This window comes from Martes martes (assembly GCF_963455335.1).
Source record: "Martes martes genome assembly, chromosome: 16".
In the NCBI taxonomy this organism is placed as follows: domain Eukaryota; kingdom Metazoa; phylum Chordata; class Mammalia; order Carnivora; family Mustelidae; genus Martes; species Martes martes.
Window position 1 is genome coordinate 23,456,002 of NC_137904.1, and position 23,653 is coordinate 23,479,654.

A 23,653-nucleotide genomic window follows, 5' to 3' on the forward strand; every position below is an offset into this window, starting at 1 on the left:
AAGCCTTGTGACAGGCCCACGGGATAGGGGTTAGTGTTCCCATTTAACAGCAGAACTGACTGAAGCTGATAGAAAAGAGGTTGCCCAAAGTCACACAGCCCTCTCTGATTATGGAACGGAAAAAGTCCGTTGGAAACGCCAAGAATCATTTTTTTCCAGGTGGTGGCAGGATTTCAGGAGCCCCATGGACCCCTGAGAGTGGGCACAAAATCGGACCTTCTGTGCCAGGTACTTTCTGGAAAGAGGGATGCCACTTAGTCTAAAAGTGTGGGGAACGAGGCTATTCTTTACCCACAGAAGGTGGGTGGAGGTGGAGACAGGGAGCAGCAGGACCTGCCAAGGAGCAGTGAATTACTGGGAGACCAGGGAATCGAATCCAATCCAAACCGTCCATAGCCACACAATTCTGCTGTGCTGTGAAGCCCAGCTTGGGGAAATCAGTGCACCAAGAGTTGAACCTCAACATGAAAAATCTGTTTTTTTTTTTAAATAAAAAAAATTTCCCCAGGGTGCTTAGCAGCATTCCTCCAACCCCCCTTTCCCTGCCCTAAATACACAATGGGTGGGTGAGACACTCAGTCGGGGATGTGCCTGATCAAACAGATCACAGATAAATAACCATTTATGGAGAATGAAGCTGGCGCTACTCCAGGTCCTGGGCATTTCATCTGCTTTAGCTTGTGTAACCCCCAACACAACACGAGGCAAGTGTAATTAGTCTCACTTGACCAAAAAGAAAGCCAAGGCAGGTAAAACCATTTGCCCAAAGTCACACAGCCTGCGAGAGGCACAGTGGGCCTTCCTTCTGTCCTCCAGATCCACTGTGCCATTTCCCTTCGGATAGGACACTGAGCTTGGCAAGAGTCCCATTCACAGTTCTCCCAGGCCCAGAGTTCCAGGAATGTGACCCTTGGCTACAGCAGCCTCTGGGATCCAGGACACTGGGGGCTGGGCCAGAGACTGAGCAAACAGAACAGGAGAGAAGGCAGCTCTTCTTCTCTGGTTCCCTCCCTCCCAGTCCCTACCTTTCCCTCCCTTTCTCAAGCATCCACAGCAGAGACCTCCAGGACTGCAGAGCCCAGTTCACCAGGCTGGAAGCTAGGGGCCTGCTATGGCTTCCCCAAGGCCTTTGCTGCTGCTCGCCCTGCTGGCTTGGGTTGTTCTGGCGGACCAAGGTGCAAGAAAGAGGGTACCGGTGGCCATTGGGGCCAATGACAGGTGGGCAAGGGTGGTCTGGTCTTGGTCATGCCAACTGACCCGTCCTCCCCCACAGAGTCCTGCAAAGGCCGCTGCACTGAGGGCTTCAACGCAGATAGGAAGTGTCAGTGCGACGAGCTCTGCTCTTACTACCAGAGCTGCTGTGAGGACTACATGGCCGAGTGCAAACCCCAAGGTGTGTGTGGAGGGGCTGGGTGGGCCTGGGGTCCCTTCTTTGGCTGGACACTCACCACCACCCACTCTGCCTGCAGTGACTCGTGGGGACGTGTTCACTCTGCCAGAAGATGAGTACGGGGCCTTTGACTACCCCGAGGAGAACTCGGCGAGCGTCCTCACGCAGCCAGAGCGCACCACACTGAGCCCTGGCCTGCAGCCCCAGCCTGAAGAGTCTCCCGCCCAGGTACCGATTCTGAGCCCTGAGGATGAGGCTCCGGGACCTGGACGAGAGGCTTCAGGGCCTGAGGGACAGGCTGAAGTCATCCCTGAGTCCCCAGCAGAGGAGGAGCTATGCAGTGGGAAGCCCTTTGATGCCTTCACTGACCTCAAGAATGGCTCCCTTTTTGCCTTTCGAGGTGACTCCAGGGGCACGTCTTGGGGGGTAGGGGTCTGCCCCTGGAGCTTCCCCTCCCTCACACAGCCTCCCGCACTCTAGGGCGGTACTGTTATGAGCTGGATGAAGAGGCAGTGAGGCCTGGGTACCCCAAGCTTATCCAAGATGTCTGGGGCATTGAGGGCCCCATTGATGCTGCCTTCACCCGCATCAACTGTCAGGGGAAGACCTATCTCTTCAAGGTATCAGGACCCGGAGGCTGAGGTTCAGGGTCAAGGGTAATCTAGGCAGGGGAGGAGGACTGCTGTGCCCGGGACTAGGGTTGGCAAGAAGGCAGGATCCCAGCCTGTGGTCCGTGACTGGGGCTTTTGAGGACAGGGAAACCCAGGGCTCTAGATCCCAGGTGACAAGCTTAGAATTGGGATGGCTGCACCTTGGGTGGGGGACTCAGCCTGTGCCCAGCCAGCTACCTCCTAACTCCCTCCTCCTTCTCTACCCCTTAGGGTAATCAGTATTGGCGCTTCGAGGATGGTGTCCTGGACCCCGATTTCCCCCGCAACATCTCTGAAGGCTTCAAGGGCATTCCAGACAACGTGGATGCAGCCTTGGCTCTCCCTGCTCATAGCTACAGTGGCCGGGAGCGGGTCTACTTCTTCAAGGGTACCAAGGGAGGGGTGGAAGAAAGAGCAGGCAGTGGGGTGGTCTCGGTTTGCCTTCACACTCCTCTAGGGGCAAGGTCAAACTAGGCTCACCCCCTGCCAGGAGCTCCCATCTTCAGCAGCCTTGGGGCTGGCTTTCCAGCCTTGCTCACACATCTCCTCCCACCCCCGGACTCCCTCCCCCATCCCGGTTCCTCACTCAGGGGGACAGTACTGGGAGTATGAGTTCCAGCAGCAGCCCAGTCAGGAGGAGTGTGAAGGCAGCTCCCTGTCTGCTGTGTTTGAACACTTTGCCCTGCTGCAGAGGGACAGCTGGGAGACCTTATTCGAGCTTCTCTTCTGGAACAGACCTTCCGGTATGGAGGGCGGGCAAGTCTCACTTTCTCCTCCTGGGACCAGGAGGGCCGGGGCACTGCCAGCCAGAGGGGGCTGTGATGGTGGAGCAATGGGTCAAAAGCTGTTTGCTCAGGCCAGACTTTGTTTCTGTTGACCTTTGGGGGGAGGTCCACCTGGACCCCGCACACTGGACTTTGCCTAGCACAGCCAAGGGCATGGCCGGCAGGAGGAGGGGCTGTGACTGAGGCAAGTGGGGAGGCTTGTCGTGGAGAAAGGCCAGGAGAAAGAGCACTGGACGGGGAGTCAGAGGGCCCAGGTGCTGTGCTCTGCTATGAGCTTGTGGTGTCCTTGGGCAAGGGAACAGCCTATTGCTGGGTACCAGATGAACTCTACAGGCCCCCAGGGCTTTCATTAACCCATCCCCCACCACAGGTGGTGCTGGACAGCCCCAGTTCATCAGCCAGGACTGGCCCGGTGTGCCCACGCAGGTGGACGCGGCCATGGCCGGCCGCATCTACATCTCGGGCTCAGCTCCCCGATCCTGGGCCAAGAAGCCCAAGTCTAAGCGCCGCAACCGTAAGCGCTACCGTTCACGCCGTAACCGTCACCGTGGCCGAGGCCGCAGCCAGAACCCCCACCGACAATCCCGTTCAACCTGGCTGTCCTGGTTCTCCAGTGAGGAGAGCGGCCTGGGCACCTACAACTATGACTACGACATGGACTGGCTTGTGCCTGCTACCTGCGAACCCATCCAAAGTGTTTACTTCTTCTCACAAGGTGGGAGCCTCTGCCATCCTTGCAGCTCCTCTTCCAGCTGGGTCTTCCCTGCTGTCCCTGGTCCCCCGTGGGCTGAACATGGCTCTTGGGCAGTGACTCCAGAAAGACAGGGTGGGAGTCCTTAGCTGCATTTTGGATGTTCACTTACCCTTCCAGGAGACACCCACGTGTTCCTTCTCAGGGCAGGGATGGGCAGGGTGGGGCTGGGTCTCACACACCCTCTCCTAACCTCTCTTTCAGACAAGTACTACCGAGTCAACCTTCGCACACGGCGAGTGGACACTGTGAGCCCTCCTTACCCACGCTCCATCGCCCAGTACTGGTTGGGCTGCTCAGGAATCTGAGCCCACACAGCTGGACCCTCCACTATTCCTTCCTCAACCTTTTCCTCCTGGCCCAATAAAGATCCCCTGACCCTGAATTTAATACTGTCCTGGGGCACCTGGGTGGCTCAGTGGGTTAAGCCTCTGCCTTCGGCTCAGGTCATGATCTCAGGGTCCTGGGATCGAGCCCCGCATCGGGCTCTCTGCTCGGCAGGGAGCCTGCTTTCCCCCCCTCTCTCTGCCTGCCTTTCTGTCTACTTGTGATCTCTCTCTCTCTCTCTCCCTCCCCCCCCACCCGTGTCAAATAAATAAATAAATAAATCTTAAAAAAAAAAAAAAAAGACTACTGTCCTGACCGGGGTGGACAGGCAGGAGACACGGATTTGCTTGGGGAAAGGAGGGGAGGCTGGAGTGTCATGATGTCTTGGGGGAGGAGAGCCTCCTTGTGTCCAGTCCGTGTTGGGCTCAGGCCCTCTCTGTGAACCCCAAAAACTCTGGGCTGGGGAGGGCCTCATGAGTGCTAGTCTTCTGCCTGAGCTAAGCAGCCCCTACCAACCTACCAACATCAGCAGGAACTTGAACCCTACTGATGATGACGGGAGCAACCGATGCCCCTCCCAGCCCTGGGCTTGCTTTGCCTCTTGTTGTTGACTAGGGTTTTGGAGGAGAGAGAAGGAGCGGAGGGAGTGGGGTTCTGGTTTAGCTTTTCTGCCTGTCCTGAGCTGCAGTGTGGTTAGTCTGGGGGGCTGCTGTGCTCCCCCAAACGCACCCCTAGGATGAGCCTCTCTTTGAGGCCTCTGTCTTGGGTCTGGGGTGTGGGTCACTGAGGTCAGGAGGGGGGAGGGCTAGCTAGAAGGAAATTCAAATGCACCCACTTCTCTTAGAAAAGTGGCTCAGAAGACTTAACAGGATGAATACTCTGTAAAAACAAATATCTCCTTGGAACTCCTCGATAGTTTCCAGGGAACCTCCTCTGCTTCTAGGTTCCTGGACTCCAAGAAGCCCAGCTGGGCTTTCAAGGGGCCATGGAGAAACGGCTGAATGCAGATGAATCTCTGAGGCCGACCTGAGAGCAGGCTGGTGGTGACATCTGCTCCCCGGCCCTGCTGGGGCAGGGTGGCTGTAGTTCCCCTGCCGTCCCCGTCATCCTCTTCATCCTGCCCAGCCTTCCACTGTGGCACAGGAGTCCACCCGCTCTCCCCTGAAGGCAGCCAGCACAGCACACTGAGGGCTCCAGAAGGACCTGGTGAAGCCCCGGGAGCCCTAGAGACAGGGATTTTTTTTTTTTTTTTTTTGCCTCCTGGAAGGTGTCCTGGAAAGATTTCCACAAAGCACAGGATTTCAGACCAGACTGTTGGAGTCTGCAGTGTGAGGAGGGGGTCTTGGACCAGCTTCCTTTATGAGCCCTGAAGGAGCAGGGGCCACCAAAGTTTTGCCTCCCGCCCCCAGACCCACACAAGCCCCAACATTGCCCCTGCCCTCCCCTCTTTCCTCTGGGACGGCTCCGCTCCTCTCAAGCTGGACAGGAAACCTCTCCCCTCCTGGAGGCGGGGCCGGTCCTCTGAGCAGGATAAAACCCCAGGAGGAGGGGTGTGGTGTGGGCACAGCCTTGGCATGGCCCTCTGGCTCCTCATTCTCTGCCAGCTCCATGGCCAGCCCTGTGGATGCACCCGCAACAGGTGATCTGCTGGGGAAAGGGTAGGCTGGGGGAAGGTCAAAATGAGGAAGCGGGTTAGGGACTTCAGGGTCTGCTGAGGGTCTTGAGGCTGGGATGGAGGCTCTTGCAAAGGGTCCTGGCTTGACTCCTACTCTGGCCCACAGGCCACACCAGTGGGTTGGGTTCCCACCGGAGAAAGCGGACCACCTTCAGCAGGGGGCAGCTGCTGGAGCTGGAGCGGGTGTTTGCAGCACGGCCCTACCCTGACATCAGCACGCGCGAGCACCTGGCTCGGGTCACCTGCCTTCCTGAGGCCAAGATACAGGTGAGCAGTGACCCCCTTTGAGGGTGGGGGTACTCTCGCACAGTCCCTTTTCTCTGGGTATCCTGTCTCCAGGTTTTGCTTTCCCTGTAGCTGGGGGAGCGGGGAGCTGGTGCCAGAAGAGATTCTTTTTTCCCTTATCAGGTGTGGTTCCAGAATCGCAGGGCCAAGAGAATCAAGAACAGGAAGGCAGGAGGCCTAAGCCCCAGGCCCGAGCACACCCAGAGAGCCCGTCCTCTTCCGGACACCCTCCAGCAGGCCCGGGAGCCCCGAACACTAGTCCAGCTTCCACCTTCCAACAGCACACCTCAGTGTGCCTCAATGGGTCGACATGCTTCCTGCCCAGCTCCTGGTTTGGGTCCAGGACAGGGGTGGGCAGGGGCTAAAGCTGTAGCCCCATGGGGACCAGCTGGGGCTTCAGGGGTCCACCTTTCTTCAGAGCGAGCCACTCCCCAGACCTCATTGGGCAGCTTATCTGACCTCATCTACGCCTCTGCCATCGTCACCAACCTGGACCACTCCTAATTGAAGTCTAGAACTTTTGAGATTGCTCCTCTGGCTCCGCAGCCCACCCTGCCCCTTAGGACTGAACACATCAGAAGTGGATCCCTCGCCCCTCCTTTTACACAAGGGAGTTTTCTTATCAGAAGGAAGGTTAGTGCAGGTATCCCTCCCCCTGACTATCATCCTGCCCAGCCCAGAGTCACCAGGGCCTGGCTCCTGCTCCCCAGCACCCTGCCCCTCCTGGAGCCTGTGCCCATCGCCATGGCGGGAGGTCCCTTCAGAGAGATGAGGTAAGGGCCAGGTTTTCCACCTTTCAGGAGCCAGGCCAGACCCTCAATTCTTCTCACCCCAGGTGACAACACCTCCTCCCTCCAAAGAATGGGCAGCCGGCCCTCACTTTCAGGCCATTAGCTAGCTAACTGCCCAGTGAGTTAGGCGAGGAGAGCACTGAGATTCATTTCAGGCTGCTGGGAACCAGGGCCCCCTCTTCTGACCTACCACCACCTGGACATATTAATCAGAACCATGGATCTGAAGAGGAAGTGATATTAAAGTCATAAAGTAGAAAGGGGAGCCCAGGGCTTATGTTCATTTAATTTTCACAAAGATAAGATTGGCTGCCCTGTGACCTGAGGCTGTGGAGACAACCTGACAGATTTAGTAGGGGGTGGGGGAGTGCGTGCTGGCAACACTGGGTTTTCATATCACCATCATCTGTAATGCCAACTAATCTCCAAATAAAACCCAAACTCTATACCTTAATCTGGATTGTTGTGTGCTGCAAACGAATGGGGACAAGTGCTGTTTGCTTTTGAAATGTATCTCCATTACCTAATCCCTAAAGAGCCAGGTTCCACACAGGTCCTGGGTGGGGGACATTCCCCAGGATTCCAGCGGGATTAGGTAGAGGGACAGTTAACTGAAGGGCTTAGGGCTCTGCCTGACAGACCCTAGGGAGATGGGAGCCTTGACTGGCACCTTCTGCTCCCGCTCCCACTGCTTCCAGGACGCTCCAGCTGCCTCTACTTCTGGAGCTGCTTTGCTCCAGAAAAGCACGAGTTTGCCATCAGTCTGGGCTGGATTCAAATCCTGGCTCTGCTATGTAACCTTGTAATTCTCTGAAAGTTTCTGAGCCTGCAAAATGGGGGGTGATAATACTTGCCTTCTCTCCATTTTGGGGAATGAGAAGCAATAATGTTAAGCGAAGGGCTTCATCTGGTTGCTGCATTGTAAAAGCTCTCAATTCAACCTTCCCTCTCCATACGGCAGGTGAGGAGAAACTGGGAAGACCCCAAACTTCTTGTTCCCCTGGCCTCCTGCCAAGCACTCCCTTTTGCCCTGGGAAGCCCTACGTCCAGACCGCACTGGGGGCGGTAAGAGAGGGAGGAAGTGGCCGACAGCAGAGAGTTCTCTTCTCTGTGACGAGACCCAGAGGACAGGCCACCTGATTGCTATCTCCAGCTCTGTCCCTGCACATGGAAAACTTTGCATGGTGAAGATTTCCTAGGCAGGAACTAGGTCTTTTACCTCTTGATTTCCAGCAGCTAGCACAGTACCATGGCTCATAAAGGAGCACTCCATAAGTGTTCGAGGCCACAAAGCCTGTTAAACTTGGGAGGAGGGGCTTGGGTTCAGGTAAGGACCCCATTCTGGTGAAAGGGGTGTGTGTGTGGAATGACTCAATCTCAGTGTGAGAAGACGCTCTGGGTCAGACGCTGTTTGAGGGGACCTGCCCTTCATCTAACATTTACAAGCCTTCCAACCTTCCAATCCAGGTACCTGGGGTGGGGGATGGGAGGTTGAACTCTGAAGGCCATGTGGGCCCACAGGCTACCTGGCTAGCAGAATTCAGCGCAAGTAGGATAGCCATGAATCTCCACAAACATTCACTGTAGCTTTTAAACTCAGTCTTAAGTGGTCTGGGTTGCTAGAAATGTTGTAAAATGCCACCTGCACTTTTTCTCACAGCTGACATTTCTTTCAACCAACAACAGAAATTCTAAGATTTCTCAACAAAGTCATCTGTGGTGGAACAAGAGGAAGGAAACCTTCCCTCTCTCATGTACCATCTGGGGAAGCTGGGACGCGCTATGTATCAAGTAGAAACTAGCAAACCTGGAAAGCAAATGTCTACTGAACCAATGAATGTGTAATTTCTTTCCTTCTTTAAACAAACAAACAAACAAACACCCCCGATTTATTTATTTATTTTAAAGAGAAACAGAAAGGGAGGGACAGATACTCAAGCAGACTTCCCACTGAGCTCAGAGCCCAATGCGAGGCTCAATCTCACAACCCATGAGATTGTGGGCTGAACCAAAATCACAAGTTGGACGCTTAACTGACTGAGCCACCCAGGCGCCCCATGAGTGTATAATTTCTAAGAAGAGAAGTGTATCCTGGGGGGAAAAAAAGGCCACAGGAGCTCACAGTGTGAACAAAAGGAAAGGAACATACTATTAGGAACAGACCCTGAACTGTGCTTGCTTCGACAGCACATATACTAAGAATACGAACAGACTCTGAACAATGATCAGAACTAAGCAATCTTTGGGCTTCTGTGTTGTCACAAGATCTGAAGAAAGAATACAATGGATACAATAAATATTTATTGGATAAAAAGCTATTACTGACAGTTTCTAAGAACCTTTACACAGATTCTATCAGTATACCACTAATTTAAGTTCTTGGAAATTTAACATTACACGGGTACTTCAACACCACTTAGCAGTCTTTGGCTCCATTTCACAGAGGAAGAACCACAGCTGGTCATCTGATCTCTCTCAGTCTCAATTCTGTCTTCGGGGAAAAGGGGCCTAAAGCCGTTTCCTCTTCCAACCTCCAGGATTGTTATGAAGACCAAGAGTAATCACGTAAAGCAATTATTCAACTGTGCACACTTACAGTCTACTTTCCACACTCCCCCAAACTCCGACATTTTAAGAATCTACATAAAATAACCTCCGTTAGGCTTACATACAATAATATGTATACATATTCATAACATGCTGTTTATGTATTCACGTGTATGGTTATTCATGTCCACATATACAGTTAAATCTGGAAACAGTCCCTATCTACAAAGAACATCTCCCTGTATTAGCTGAGACAATCTACAGTAGGCATACTCTTGCCACCAACGCACACCAGCACAAGAGATTTTCAACTAAAAGCAGACACACTGTTTTGCCATCTGAATTGTTTTCATTTTCGGAGGCAGAGCAAAGGGTGATGGAAAGGTGGGCAGTTTAAGGAGGGCTGGTGAGTGGTAGAGACAGGCAGAAACATACAGAAAATCTGAAAAAGGTGAGCAGAGAATAAAGACTGAAACTAAGATTTTGGAAAGGTAGCTGCCTAGCTCCCAATTTCAGCATTCTGTACCAACTGTCTTTCTCTCATTTGATGTCCTGTGATCAGCTCCTCTTCTGACACAAACTGGTTTCTAGAAAGGCAATTCTTTCTGTTTTGGAGGTTACTGATCTAAATTACAGGTCTGCCTCAAGGGTGTGTGGATCAAGAGGGACCATCAATTTGTACACTTGGGGAAGTTCAAGGCAATGTGGTCCACTTCTGGGAAGACCTGGATTCTATTTACTCCCGATGGGGAAAAACCCAGCCTTGGGAGGGCCCAGATGGACTACAGAACGCAGACGGGCGCTGGGTTCAGGAGAAGGAACTGAAAGACCAGTTCTTTTCAGTTGTTGTCTGACTCTCCTTCACTGCCCCTCTGGAAACTGACAGAGGATGGGGCTCTGGCACGAACAGCAAGTGGCCTTCGCTTGGCCCTCTGACTAACCAGAGCTGTAGACAAAGGGCCTGACAGGTGGACTGAGAGTCAGTGATTGGCAGCTGGGAGCTTGGAGTCTCCCAAAACCGGCTCCAGACTTTGACGATGAACCCTCAGGTTAAAGCTCTCCCAACTCGCCTTCCATTGCCCGCACCATGACATAAAGCTCGGCCAGGCCCACCACAGAAGCCACGATCAAGGCAGCCAGTACCCGCTGGGGAGAGAAAGAACCAGGCTTAGGGGATGCAGGCCAGCATCCAGCTCTGCAGCTTCCAGGACCTCTAGTAAAGATGGTGGGGCGGCGGGGGGGGGGGGGAGTTGGGGAGGGGGGGAAAACCCAGACCACAGGTTGTGGGGAAGGGAAGAAAAGAGAATCTGGATTCTCTTGAGGTTATTATGTACTCCCATGACTGCTGGACAGCTCAAATGCTCCTTTTGTTTACTAAATAAATGCTTGTCTAATGCCTAACTTGTTCAAGGCACCTTCACATACATCCTCTCTCTCCCACCAACGCTCCCTCCTGGGATACCCTGCCCTGCCCAGTGCTTACTTACTGAGGCCATTTCTGTGAAGATGTACTGGCTTCCAAGGTAAGTACAGACGAAGGCAGCTGCCACCGTGACAATAAAGTTGAAGATGGTGATGACCAGAGCTTTCACTGATCTCACTTTGGGGAAGAATCCAGGGAAGAAACATTTATGTCAGCATCCTCCACAAGGCCCTCTTATCTCTGGGGTGCCTCCCCCCATCAACTGGGTTTCCTTCAAACGGCAAGCCTGAATAGCTCAGGCTTAAACCCAGAGTGCTGGGGTGGGAAGAAGTGCCATGACCAACCCGTCCCAGGCTCCAGCAGTGTGATTTCCCAGCACCTCACCTTGCTTTCCCAGTTCACTAAGAGTCCCACCATGTCTTGAATCCTGGGAAAAAGGAAACACAAATGATTCCAAATGGAAGCAGCTCAGAGGCAGCCCAGAGAGTAACTATTTGTCAGTCTGGGCTCTGCTCTCTTTATTTCCCAACATATTAAGTCTGCCTTCTCCATGGATTCTGTTGTCAGAACCAGGTGGATTTTTTCCTGAACCACAGATCAAGTATTTCAGAAAAAGGACATAGGTTCCCAGTACCCATCTACTTCTCTCTTGCTCCAGGGTGGGAGCACGCCACAGAACAATAGGGAGCCCTATCAGAAGAAAGGCTCCAAGGCTTATCTTCACCTCTCCAACTTTTAAGAATCTGTCACCATCTGAGCCCAGAGTCTCAGTAAATCAACTGGGAATTGTATTAGGTTTGTATGCAGCACAGAGCTTCTGTGGACCCCAACTATATAAAAACCAAGCTTCCACGATGTTTTTTCCCCCTCTGTACCTCTTCCCAGCACAGAGGTCTGCTTTCAGAAGCTACTCAGTCCTTGTATTGAGGAGCGGGCCCTTACCTTACAAGTGACATTGTATGTGATCCGCTTATATTCCTCATTGGCCAGCTGTATCTTAATCTTCTCCAAACGGGCAACTAGCTCTGGGTTCTGAGGCAGAAAAATCAAATGAGAAGGATATCCCCAGCTTAATAGAAAGCCATGTTACAATGATTGGTTTCAGGGGGCAAAGCACTCCTAAGGGTGCCAAGAGACCCATGTAGTAGTTATGCCTCCACTGCTTTGGAAACTGTTTTTTTTTTTTTTGCAGATCTGTTTTCCAAGCTGTCAAGCAGGGAGGACAATATCTGGTTCCCCCATCCCAGCTCTCAAGGATTTAAAAGACAAATTTTTGAGCCCAGAGGTTGATTCATAAATCTGAATGTATCGTAAGTCCAATTCAGCCAACACCACTTTCACAAATATATCCGTCACATACCCGGGGAGGCTTCACCACCTCTGGGAGATAGATTTCACTGCCTTCTAGGAGCTCATGAAGGTATAGTGTGGAACCTGGGAAGAAAAGATTTTTACAAACATAATGATGCATAGAATTGAGGCTGAAGGATTAAGATCAGAAAAGGGTCTGGCCCTTCTATTTTTTTCTACCAAAATAAAACATGGTCATCCCTATTTCAATTCATCTCCAAGATCATTTTCAATTGAGAAGAATTGAGGACAATTCCACATAAATATCTCCTAATACGCATACCTAAGTGTCAGCTCTCAATTATTTTGCCAAAGTCACAGCTAACAATAAGCCACTTACATTTGCATTCAGATTAAGTCACGCTATGGCCACAACAGAACTGCCCTAAATAGGTTTAAGTCACGGTGATGCTAAATACTCAAAGAACAGTGTACTAGATGACATCTAAGGTACTTTTTATTTTTATTTTTTAAAGATTTTATTTATTTGACAGAGAGAGAAATTACAAGTAGGCAGAGAGGCAGGCATAGAGAGAGGGGGAAACAGGCTCCCTGCTGAGCAAAGAGCCCGATGCGGGGCTCGATCCCAGGACCCTGAGATCATGACCTGAGCCGAAGGCAGAGGCTCAACACACTAAGCCACCCAGGCGCCCCAAAAAGGTATTTAAAAAAAAATTTATTTGTCAGACAGAGATCACAAGTAGGCAGAGAGGCAGGCAGAGAAAGAGGAGGAAGCAGGCTCCCCACTGAGCAGAGAGCCGGATGGGGGCTCGATCCCAGGACCCTAGGATCATGACCTGAGCCGAAGGCAAAGGCTTAACCCACTGAGCCACCCAGGCACCCCACCAGAAAGGTATTTTTTAGTTCTAATAGTTCTAGTAGTTGAGGAGTCTACCCTTTGTAATTCTGGGTAGACTGTGTTAATTCTGACAAAAGACCTTACAGACCAGTGTGTCCTAGTCCCTCCCCTCACAGTGAGGGGAACTGAGACCCAAGGAAGAGAAACGACTTCACCAAGGGGAGTTTGCTGCAGAGCTAGGACCAGAACTCAGCTGCTACTCCCAGTTCAGGTCTTTCAACACAGTTTTCCATCATTCTATGTGGGGGTGGGGTGGGGGGGTGGAGAAAGACGCTATCAGATGAAAAGAAATCCAAATACCCAAACGGGACAAGCTCACTATCCTAAGTTGTTTTCTAATGTAGCTTAAAAGGAAAAAATTGAACTTGTGTGCGGTGTACTGGGTTAGAACTGGACTTCCTCAAAGGTCAGGAGGCCCTAAGGGGGACTGGTAGTGAAGAAGAGACTCTCAAGAGAGCAGAAACTGCACACGTAAGTTTTGCCACCCACAAGAAATCCTCATGGAAGCTGTTAAGGGAACGGGTTGTCCTACGGTTTATGAGGTGACTCTTGGGTTAGCTAGATGACTGTTCCGCGGGTGAAGAGTGATGGATTTTTTTCCCTCTCATAACGATGGCAGAGGGGGAAAAAGAGTCAGGAAGGAAAAGACTCTGGAAAAAGGGGGGCGAGTCCGGGCTGGAGACTGCAGCTCACCACTCTCTCTCAGATATTGATGCAGATCTCGGATCAGTCGGAAGGAAACCAGGCGCGCGGGACCACTGGAAAAATCACCGTCTTTGTGTTTCTTCCCTAGCGCAGCTTCAAGTTCTGCCCGCAGCTTCCGGGGCAGCTGCTCTGGCTCCAGCTCCCCACCGGGGCCCAAAGCGCGAACCAGTCGCTCACCGGCCAGCAAGCTAGACGCCATGTCTGGCGGACCTAGGGTCAGGTGACCGCGAGCAGGGACTTCCGTTCATCTCTCACCGGAAGGAGCATGGAGGTTGCGGGGCGGGCTGAGGCGGGGCAGAGGGCCAAGGGGGCGGGGACGCAGCGCGGGGCAGTGTGGGGCGGGGGCAGAACGCCTCCGGCCGCGGGTTGGGCCCAGTGGCAGCAGCAGAGCAGGCGCTCGGGCGGGACATGGCGGGCTGTGTGGCCCGGCGGGCCCTGGCGGTGGGCAGCCGCTGGTGGTCCCGCTCGCTAACCGGGGCCCGAGGGCCGAGGCCGCTCTGTTCGGCAGGTGGAGCTGGGGCCTTCCCACCAGCGGCGACCACGACGACGCGGAGGCACCTCTCGTCCCGGTGAGGGACGGAGCGCGGGGCCCGTACGTGGAGCCCAGGGAGCTTGTTCCAGCCAGGGAGGAGGCCAGGAGGCCGGACCGGCCGAGGGTGATTGAAGTTCTACTCGGGAGAGGGTCCCGGCCGGGAGCCGACCTGCCCTGCCTGGGATGTGTGCCAGGAGCAGAGAAGGGAGCGCGGCCCAGAGCCCTGAGTTACGCAGTACTGGCTCTGAGGGGGAGCTAGTAACCCTCTCGGAGCGAATTTTACCTCCCCAAGTGGAGATCTCGAGCGCTGTTGTTCGTGGGCAGCCTTTTAATTAAACCCCAGGGCTCCTGACTTGAACCCTCAGCCCCGGATTGGGACCTCCCTCAGAAAGATGCTCGAAGTGGGAAACCGGACTCTTGAGAATGAGCCCTGCGTGGGTTCCGGGTTTCGGCGTGACCTTGGGGAGATTGGTTCTTTCTCTGTGACTTGGCGAGGGGGCATGAGGCCATGGGGAGTGGTGTGAGCATTGTCTCTAGCGATGGGACAGGCAGGTCAGTTTGGGGCTGGAGGATCAAGTGAGAGGAAGCATAAGGTTCACATCCCCAAAATGTTAAGAATAGCAGGTCTTTGAAGGACTCCTAGAAAAAGCAGCCCTGTCCAGGGAGACCAGGGAGAACTGACTTTTTGGTGGCTGAAATCAGACACTGGTATTGGGGAGAGATGATAAATATTTGCAGTGTAAGACCCCTGTGAAAGGTGATGTGAATCTGAACAAAAACTAGATTGAGAGACTACTAGGTGCAATGCAGAGAGTGTGGTAGGACATCTGGAGATGATGGCTAAACTGTTCAACGGTAGGGTAAAGGCTACAGTTTTGGGGGGGGGGTAGACAGAGCTGGAATTATAAAAAAACAAATGTTTCACACGCTCGTCTCTGAGGGGGAACACAGCTAATCAAACACAGGCATTGCTCCCAGGGAACCTACAGTCTCTAGTGGAGATAAGACCTGGGCACAAATAACAGAAATGCAAGGTGGGAAAGGCGGTTAAAATGCTGTGGGGGAGGGGGCGCCTGGGTGGCTCAGTGGGTTAAAGCCTCTGCCTTCGGCTCAGGTCATGGTCTCAGGGTCCTGGGATCAAGCCCCACATCCGGCTCTGCTCAGCAGGGAGCCTGCTTCCCCCCCTCTCTCTCTGCCTGCCTCTCTGCCTACTTGTGATCTCTGTCAAATAAATAAATAAAATCTTTAAAAAAAATGCTGTGGGAGGTCAGGAGAATGGGTCAGGGAAGAAACAGAGGCAAGGGGTATAAATAAGCAGGGTGCAAGGGCATGATATGAGGAATGCTGAGACTGAAGAGAGGAGGAAGTGATCTGGGAGCAGTCAGACCTAACAGAGAAACTGAGGCAGGGCCTGTGGCTGGACCTCCAAGAACGAAAGGCAGAATCTGGAGTGGTGGTTTGGGAGGACCCTTATCTGCTTCACCACCCCCCCTCAGTGCTTTGAACTTCTCTGCTCTCACTGCCTGTCCCCTCAGTGTCCTAGTAGCTTATTCTGATGGTGTAGGTACCATTACCTTCTCAGCTTTTCTTTTCAGTTGCTTGTTCTTTTCCTTCCTAACCAGAAACCGACCAGAGGGCAAAGTTTTGGAGACGGTTGGTGTATTTGAGGTGCCAAAACAGAATGGAAAATACGAGACTGGGCAGGTGAGTGCTGGGCTGGGTCATCTTATATGTGTTTTCAAGGTGCGCCCTGCTTCTGAAAGGGTCAGTTTTGGTCCTAGACCCGAATGTTACAGTTTTCTGCCTTGGTGTTTAGTGCCAGAGCAGAATCACAAATTTTTTTAAGATGGGGTTTCTGTTTTCCTGGTTGTGAATCCTTTTCATGTGTCAGAGGGTTCCCTTTCCAAGTTAGCGTGGATAGAGATAATTTGGACCAAAGTGAGGAGAGGGCCAGGTTGCTGAAGAGTCCTGTAAGTTCATGAAAGGTAGGAAGCCAGTGGAGGGAGCTTTCAGAAAAGGAAACCTTTGGGGGCATCTGGGAGGCTCACAAGTTTCAGTGGCTGACTCTTGGTTTTGGCTCAGGTCATGATCCCAGGGTCCTGGGATAGAGCCCTGCATCTGGGTCTGGGCTGGGTGAGGAGCCTGCTTAAGATTCTCTCTCTCCCTTTCCCTTTCCCTCTCCCCTTCCTCTCTTGCTAAAGGGGGAAAAAAAAAGAGAGAAAAAGAGAAAGAAAAAAAGAAAGAAAGAAAAGCAAACCTTTGATACTTTGTCATGGTTGAACTGATTGCAGTGTAATATAAATTGTGGGTGCAGAGTTTTTGTATCAGCTTTGTGCCAGATGCACTGAGATAGTTTTAGGCCCCTTGTAAGTAAGGACTTTTTGTTTATTCAACTTCCCACTCCCCTTTTCTTGCCTTCCTGCAATAGACCTGGTGTTGTCTGTTGGACTTGAATCAAAAAGCAATGCCTGGGGCACCTGGGTGGCTCAGTAGGTTAAAGCCTCTGCCTTTGGCTCGGGTCATGATCTCAGGGTCCTGGGATCGAGTCCCACATTGGGCTCTCTGCTCAGCGGGGAACCTGCTTCCCCCTGCCCTCCATCTGCCTCTCTGCCTACTTGTGATCTCTGTCTGTCAAATAAATAAATAAAATATTTTAGAAAAAAAGAAAAAAAGCAATGCCTTCGTGGAGTTGGCAGTCTAGAAAGGAATTATGATGGGGTCAGTGGTTATACACTGTGCTGAGTTGAGGGGAGGTCAGGGAAGTCTTCCTAGAGCTTTAGGCTACCATCTAAGAGATCAGCAGAAGTCAGCCCAGTGAAGGGGGGATAAGAGTATTCTGAAGCTGGTGGGGGTGAATCACTGAGTTCAAGGGAAAGATCGGCAGGACCTCGTGCTGGGGTTGCCAGCTACTTGTGCTGCTTAGTGGTCTGAGTCCCACCTGGAAAGACTTGTGGGGGGCACTTGGGTGGCTCAGTGGGTTAAAGCCTCTGCTTTCGGCTCAGGTCATGATCCCAGGGTCTTGGGATCGAGCCCCACATTGGGCTCTCTGCTAGGCAGGGAGCCTGCTTCCCCCACTCTCTGTGCCTGTCTCTGCCTACTTGTGATCTCTGTAAAATAAATAAATAAAATCTTAAAAAAAAAAAAGAAAAAAAAAAAAAGAGTTGTGGACCACACACTCACTGAGGCTCTCTTTCCTCCTAGCTCTTCCTTCATAGTGTTTTTGGCTACCGAGGTGTTGTCCTGTTTCCCTGGCAGGCCAGATTGTATGACCGGGATGTGGCTTCTACAGCTCCAGAAAAGTAAGTACCCCTGTCATTGTGCCTCATGGTCCCCTCAGGAGGAGGCCTGACTCATGGATGATGTACATAATTGGGGTCCTGGGGGGAACTGAACATCCTCCTGGGCCATCGGAACAGTCACAGAGTACTTCCTGGACACCATGGAGACAAAAGTGCTGAGTGCCAGGGACAGTCTGAAGCCAGAGTGTCCCTTTAGGCCTCCCCAGGATGCCTTCCCAAGCTGTTTTCTATTTGCATTATAAGTAGCCCAGAAGGCATTGAGGGACTAATTTCCTTGATTTTCTGATGTTCAGTTAGAATCTGTCTTTCCGTCTCTTATCATTAGAGTACATTAAAAAAGAAAAGGTGTAGTTCCATGAAGTAATCACAGACCACCCCAGGGATGTGAGAAGAGTGGGGTACTCGCGGCTCCAGGGATAGAACCAGCAATTTGATTTTCTCGGCATGGTCCCCTCCTTCCAAGAAACAGTCAGAGACTAAGACAAATAGCGACTCTGTGCCATGGGTCCTCCACATTCTGACTGGGGAGGGGCTGGGCCCGGATGTTGCTGAGCAGGTACCCAGCTGATGCCAGAGCCCCTTCAGATCAGGCACTAACTAGTCCGTTTAGGTAAGGAGGTGGTAGGGAGCTAGGGCAGGCACCACTTCTGTTTCTCTTGGGGTGATCTTGGGCTTCTTCCCCTACCCTGTAGAGCAGAGAATCCTGCAGGCCATGGCTCTAAGGAGGTGAAAGGCAAAACTCACACTTACTATCAAGTGCTGATTGATGCCCGAGACTGTCCACATATAGTAAGTAAGCAAGGTGGCTGGGCCTGGGGTTTTTCTCCCTGGGAAAGGCCTAAACCTGGTGGAGACAGAGGGAGGGAGAAGGGTCAAAGAGAGCCCAGATCAGCACTGGGCTGGAATGTGACTAAGAAAATCTGACTTGCTTCTTTCCTTAGTCTCAGAGATCTCAGACAGAAGCTGTGACTTTCTTGGCTAACCATGATGATAGCCGGGCCCTCTATGCCATCCCAGGTGAGTAGTGAACATCTATCTGAGTATGCCTATTGGTGAGAGGCCTGGTGTGTCTTTTTTTTTTTTTTTTAAAGGTTTTATTTATTTATTTGACAGACAGAGATCACAAGCAGGCAGAGAGGCAGGCAGAGAGAGAGGAAGGGAAGCAGGCTCCCTGCTGAGCAGAGAGCCCGATGTGGAGCTCGATCCCAGGACCCTGAGATCATGACCTGAGCCGAAGGCAGAGGCTTAACCCACTGAGCCACACAGGCGCCCCAGGCCTGGTGTGTCTTAGTGAGAAGACTCTGATGCCTTTCCGAAGTCCTTTAATCTGCTAGGAGGGATTATAGAAGCTGAGAGCAATGGTGCCAGGCTTGTCCCACTTGGAGACAAGGCCAGCATTGTGTTTCTTCTCAGTCTTGTTCTTCTCTTTTCCTGTGTGAGTTTCACTGTTTCTTTTCCCTCTCTGTGCCAGGCCTGGACTATGTCAGCCATGAAGACATCCTCCCCTATACCTCCACAGATCAGGTTCCCATCCAGCATGAGCTGTTTGAAAGATTTCTTCTGTACGACCAGACAAAAGGTGAGCTCTCTCAAGAAGGGAAGCTGGAATGGGAGGGCCCTTCTTCAAAGACGGCATCACACAAGTAGCTTCAAAGCTGTATATCCACAACCTTATTTAGCCTCCCATTAGGTCTGTCAGGCAGATGGCTATTGTCTCTTCCTAATAGATGGAACCTGAGGCTCAGGGATGAGAAGAAGGGACTCAGGGTTGCTAGTGAGTCGCAAGGTCAGGGTTACAGTAGGGTCTGAAGACCTGGGCTCCTCACTCCCAGCCCGTTTCTCTTCCCAGGATGTCCCATAATGCCTCAGGGCTTATTCTTGGTGGCCTTGTGCCTTCTTCCAGCCTGTGTTTTTGCTTCCAGTTTGGGTGCCTTATTTCCCTGGGCCCTCACTTGGAAGAGTTTTCTAGGAGGGGCAGTTGGAGAACACCCGGGACTCTGGCCTGGACTAACTAGTCCTCTCTTGCCCCAGCACCCCCTTTTGTGGCCCGGGAGACGCTCCGGGCCTGGCAAGAGAAGAATCACCCCTGGCTGGAGCTCTCTGATGTCCACCGGGAAACAACCGAGAACATCCGTGTCACCGTCATCCCCTTCTACATGGGCATGAGGGTGTGTACCTGGCCTGGGTCCCTTCCCTTGGGGTGGGCCCCCAGATTTTCTCTGGTATCCCCAGTGTGACTTTGGAGTGGGTTCCACATTTAAACCATGTGCCTAGTGCTTCTGCTTCCAAGTGCTGCACATAGTGGGTGGACTCTGAGGATCTAGAGCGGCAAGACCCTCAAGTTATGGGACAGAGTCCTCCAGGCTGACCCTCTTCTTTCTGGTTCAAAGGCTTCCTGTTCATGAAGAACATACGAGTACTTGTTTAAATCAGTAGAGGCTGATGTTCACACTCGGTATGCGTTAGTCAGATGTTTGTTGAACTCTTTCTTGCCTGGCTATGAGCCTCTAGTAAACATGAAACCCCGTCCCTGCCTTTCAGGAGCCCATGGTAGTGGGAGAGGTTAGCACAGAACCTATCAAGTGTTGTCACAGTGTTGGGCTGTGGAAGGGCCGAGGAGGGCCATGGCCTGGGCCAGCTGTGATTGCAGGGGTGGGGGGCAGCAGCTGGCTGGAAGACTGGTAAGAAGGGGAAGGGCCCTGTGGCTGACGTCCATTGGCACCCAGCTCTGTTGGTGATCAAGAAGGAGGGAGGAGGCCTCCTTTGGGGCTTGTTGGCCGTAGTCCAGTCACCATCCCACAGACACTTGTGGCATTGTTCTGTCTCTGCAACCTTCCTGGAATACACCTCCTCATTTGGAGAGCTCTTGATTGGAACAGACTTGGTCCTGCCCTTTGGGACTCAAATTCTTTTTTTTCTCCCCCCCAGGAAGCTCAGAATTCCCATGTCTACTGGGTGAGTGTGTACCTGGGTAGATGGGCTGGGAGGGGGGCAATTTGGCTCTGGCGGGAGGGGTCTATGCACTGCGGATATCCCTTTTTGTTGCCTTTTGCTTTCGTAGAATTCCAGGTAGGCTAGCCCAAGGTCTGTTCTTTGTCAGCTGTGAACTCTGTCCTCTACCCTCCACAGTGGCGCTACTGTATCCGCTTAGAGAACCTCGACAGTGACGTGGTGCAGCTCCGGGAGCGACACTGGAGGATATTCAGTTTATCTGGCACCTTGGAGACAGTGCGAGGCCGAGGCGTGGTGGGAAGGGTGAGCGTCATCAGGCCAGTAATGCTGCTTCTGGTCCTTCCTGGCAGGCCTGGGGGCTCAGTGCCTGCTCTCCTCTCCTCTGTGGCTGGGGACAGAGGCTCATTGTGGGATGCCTTGGGCTGCTTTGGGTGACACCTTACAACAACCCTTTGAGATGGTTTCTTACAGCCTGAGTCACAGCTGAAGAGAGAGGTTGCAAAGTGAGTAACTGGCCCCCGGTCCTGTGGCTGGTAATGGCAGGACCTTGATTTGAATCCAGGGGAGTCCAACATCAGAGCTTTTGTGCCCTTCTGTGGGGCTCCTCCCCCTAACCTGCCCCAGCCTCTGCTTCTGGTTGTCTTTCCTCTGCCTCTTTTTTTTTTTTTTAAAGATTTTATTTATTTATATGACAGAGAGAGATCATAAGTAGGCAGAGAGGCAGGCAGAGAGGGGGGGAAGCAGGCTCCCTGCTGAGCAGAGAGCCCGATGTGGGGCTCCATCCCAGGACCCTGAGATCATGACCTGAGCTGAAGGCAGAGGCTTAACCCACTGAGCCACCCAGGCACCCCTCCTCTGCCTCTGCCTCTTAACACACCTGCTTCTGCTGGTCCATGAAGAGATCAGATTTTGCAAATCCTGTACTACCCCACCGTGTCTCCTGAGAAATTAAGTCCTGAGAAACGGCCAGCGACCACATTTAACGTGTATTTCTCCCCATGAGCAGGGAATTGGGATGCTGAGTGAGACCAGGGCTTTGGAGTGAGAGAGTCTGGCTCTGAATGCTAGCTGTTTGTGGTTTATTCCCCACATTGGGCCAGTTTAACAAAAAAAATCTCAGTTTCTTCCTGTTAAAGGGGACTCACGCCTATTACTTCATGATTCCTGGGAGGTTTAAGTTAGCCAAGGTTTGCAGAGCACCACCACAGTGCCTAGCACCCACGCACTTTGTGAGTGGACTCTGGAAGGGCTGTTTACAAAGGAGGTTTTCTGCCCAGTATCTTTGCCCAGTGGCCTCAGATGTTAAGTCTGAGGTTCTCTTTCCCAGTATCAGAATGCAAGACCCAGGTCAGTGGCTGGTCTCTGGGGTGGGGGGGCTGGTACTGGCAGGCAGTCATCGTAGGGGGCCAAAAGGGGCACCCTCCTGATGAACTGGCAGTCGGCCTATGACCCCAGGGTATGGGGAGCTGGCCTGGCCTTACCGATTTCCCCTGAACCCTTATAGGAACCCGTGTTATCCAAGGAGCAGCCCGCGTTCCAGTACAGCAGCCACGTCTCCTTGCAAGCTTCCAGTGGGCACATGTGGTGAGTGAGTGAGCACGTGCTGGGAGACGGGGTGCCCCAGCTCCACAGACACAGCTGCAGCTCAGAAACATGGGAGCTCAGAGTTTGCCGTTAAATCTGGGCCGGCTTCCATCTTGAGGTGGAGTTTTTCTGCTGTTCGTTGTCGTGGGGGACTTGTTGGATTTTTTTCTGACTATGTTCTAGTTCCTGTGATTTCACGGACTGAGGACTTAGGCCTGAGAGGTTTGGTGGTTTGGTGCGGCACTGAGTTGCCCATGTAGTTGGGTTTTCCCCTGGTGGTTCACTCCTTAACCTAAAAGTATGGTTGGGTAGCTTACGCAGTTTGCATCTAAGGGCCAGAATCAGGGCAGCTGTGTTTTTTTTCTTGTAGGGTCAGGAAGGGCTCTCGGGTTTCTAGACCAGTGTTATCTTGACGTGAACCAGGCTGAGGGGAGCTCATCCTGCTGTGTTCAGTCCTGGAGCCGAGGGCTTAGGGCTCTCAAGATCCTCAGTAGGGCCTCTGCCGTCACTCCCTATAACCCGCCTTCTCTCTGACCTGCAGGGGCACTTTCCGCTTCGAGAGGCCTGATGGCTCCCACTTTGATGTCCGGATCCCTCCCTTCTCCTTGGAAAGCAATAAAGATGAGAAGACACCACCATCAGGCCTTCACTGGTAGGCCAGCTGAGGCCTGAGTGCCTAGGCCTGGCCTCTGAAGAACAGCTCTCCTCCCACAATTGCTGCAGAACTCTCTATCCACCATGGGCCACAGTGGGTCTCTTTTATCGTTTGCACCATTTGGTTGTGGGGTTCTTTTTCAGCGGGTGGGTGTAATTGTTTTCTCCAGAAGACCTGTGTAGGACTCCTCCAAGGCTGGCCTCCCCCGTAAGCCCTGGCTACACTGTGTTCCAGTAAACCTTTCCACCAGGAATTCTGTGTTCAGCTGCCACAGGCCTGGGTTTCCTGGCCTGTCCCACAAGTTGTTTGGAATATGAGGTTTGGTCAATAAACCAGCGCACACTTGGCCACCCTCGCCATTTCTGCCCCCTTGGGTTCTCAGGCTCCCTTTTTGACGCTGAGTGGGGCCCTTGGTTGCTGTCCTTGCTGCCTTTCCAGGAAACTGCCCCATCTGCTAGAGTGTATGCTTCTCCCCTGAGGCTCGGGCTTGGCTGAACGTCTCCCAGGGTCATGGTGCCTCTCAGCCAGTGGGGTGAGGGCTAGATTGGACTCTTGTTTCCTTTCCCTCTGCCAAGTGCTGAGCAGGAGGCCAGCATCAAGCTAGGGGTTCTCCGCACTGGTCAGCCGTTGGCATTGCTGGTCTCCTTGGTCCTGGGAAGGAGTGGGGCAAGCCATGAGAGGTCCCTGGAATAATAGGCCTGCCAGCCATGAGCCTGTGTCTGTCAGTCCTTTCCAGACCACAAATGGAGAAACTCAGCTGAGAAGCTTTAGGTATGTATGAATGGCGACAGAGCCAAGCTACTTTCTGAGCTGCTCACAGATCCTTAAGAGCCAGAGATGAAATGTGCTGCATTTCCCCCTGAATTGTAGGGATTCCTGCTTCTCTACTACCATAGTGATTGTTAAAGAGGTCGTTTTATTCTTAATATTAAATCTCAGTTCCAGCCCTTATTAGTGTTGTCCTTAATCCTCCACCAGGGGGAGCCTGGGTTTTAGGGCAACTGAGTGCAATAGGATTTCGGACTCGGAGAACGCAAGGAAGGTGGTGAACAGGAGGAATACAAGAGCTAGGTCCATAACAGTGAGCTGACCC

The 23,653-nt window shown here is 52.5% G+C and overlaps 4 protein-coding genes across 5 annotated transcripts; 3 read left to right on the forward strand and 1 right to left on the reverse strand.

The window, feature by feature from the left end:
• Positions 1 to 701: 701 nt before the first annotated feature.
• Positions 702 to 4,204, forward strand: VTN (vitronectin). The gene is made up of 8 exons (XM_080825440.1): positions 702 to 1,175; positions 1,274 to 1,393; positions 1,470 to 1,790; positions 1,871 to 2,010; positions 2,272 to 2,428; positions 2,631 to 2,783; positions 3,196 to 3,540; positions 3,781 to 4,204. Exons 1-8 carry the CDS (start codon positions 1,112 to 1,114, stop codon positions 3,882 to 3,884), a joined length of 1,404 nt encoding a protein of 467 aa, XP_080681566.1. The 5' UTR covers positions 702 to 1,111; the 3' UTR covers positions 3,885 to 4,204.
• Positions 4,205 to 5,468: 1,264 nt separating this feature from the next.
• SEBOX (SEBOX homeobox) lies at positions 5,469 to 7,106 on the forward strand. The gene is made up of 3 exons (XM_080826896.1): positions 5,469 to 5,542; positions 5,685 to 5,845; positions 5,987 to 7,106. Exons 1-3 carry the CDS (start codon positions 5,512 to 5,514, stop codon positions 6,365 to 6,367), a joined length of 573 nt encoding a protein of 190 aa, XP_080683022.1. The 5' UTR covers positions 5,469 to 5,511; the 3' UTR covers positions 6,368 to 7,106.
• A 1,836-nt stretch (positions 7,107 to 8,942) lies between these two features.
• On the reverse strand, positions 8,943 to 13,744 carry VMA12 (vacuolar ATPase assembly factor VMA12). Its single transcript, XM_080826962.1, has 6 exons — positions 13,527 to 13,744; positions 11,985 to 12,058; positions 11,567 to 11,656; positions 11,009 to 11,051; positions 10,689 to 10,801; positions 8,943 to 10,347 (listed from the first exon to the last, which is right to left on the reverse strand). The coding sequence occupies exons 1-6, from the start codon at positions 13,735 to 13,737 to the stop codon at positions 10,252 to 10,254; spliced, it is 627 nt and encodes a 208-aa protein (XP_080683088.1). The 5' UTR covers positions 13,738 to 13,744; the 3' UTR covers positions 8,943 to 10,251.
• Positions 13,745 to 13,851: 107 nt separating this feature from the next.
• POLDIP2 (DNA polymerase delta interacting protein 2) lies at positions 13,852 to 23,511 on the forward strand. Of its 2 annotated transcripts, XR_013968161.1 has the most exons (12): positions 13,852 to 14,107; positions 15,693 to 15,774; positions 17,272 to 17,369; positions 18,062 to 18,158; positions 18,311 to 18,386; positions 18,841 to 18,948; positions 19,401 to 19,537; positions 20,298 to 20,324; positions 20,499 to 20,624; positions 21,826 to 21,905; positions 22,447 to 23,021; positions 23,185 to 23,511. XR_013968161.1 is itself a non-coding variant. In XM_080826407.1 (11 exons), exons 1-11 carry the CDS (start codon positions 13,947 to 13,949, stop codon positions 22,559 to 22,561), a joined length of 1,107 nt encoding a protein of 368 aa, XP_080682533.1. In that variant the 5' UTR covers positions 13,852 to 13,946; the 3' UTR covers positions 22,562 to 23,511. The 2 variants fall into 2 exon arrangements, 1 of the variants encoding a protein (XP_080682533.1); XM_080826407.1 differs by having other exon boundaries at positions 22,447 to 23,511.
• Positions 23,512 to 23,653: the final 142 nt, after the last annotated feature.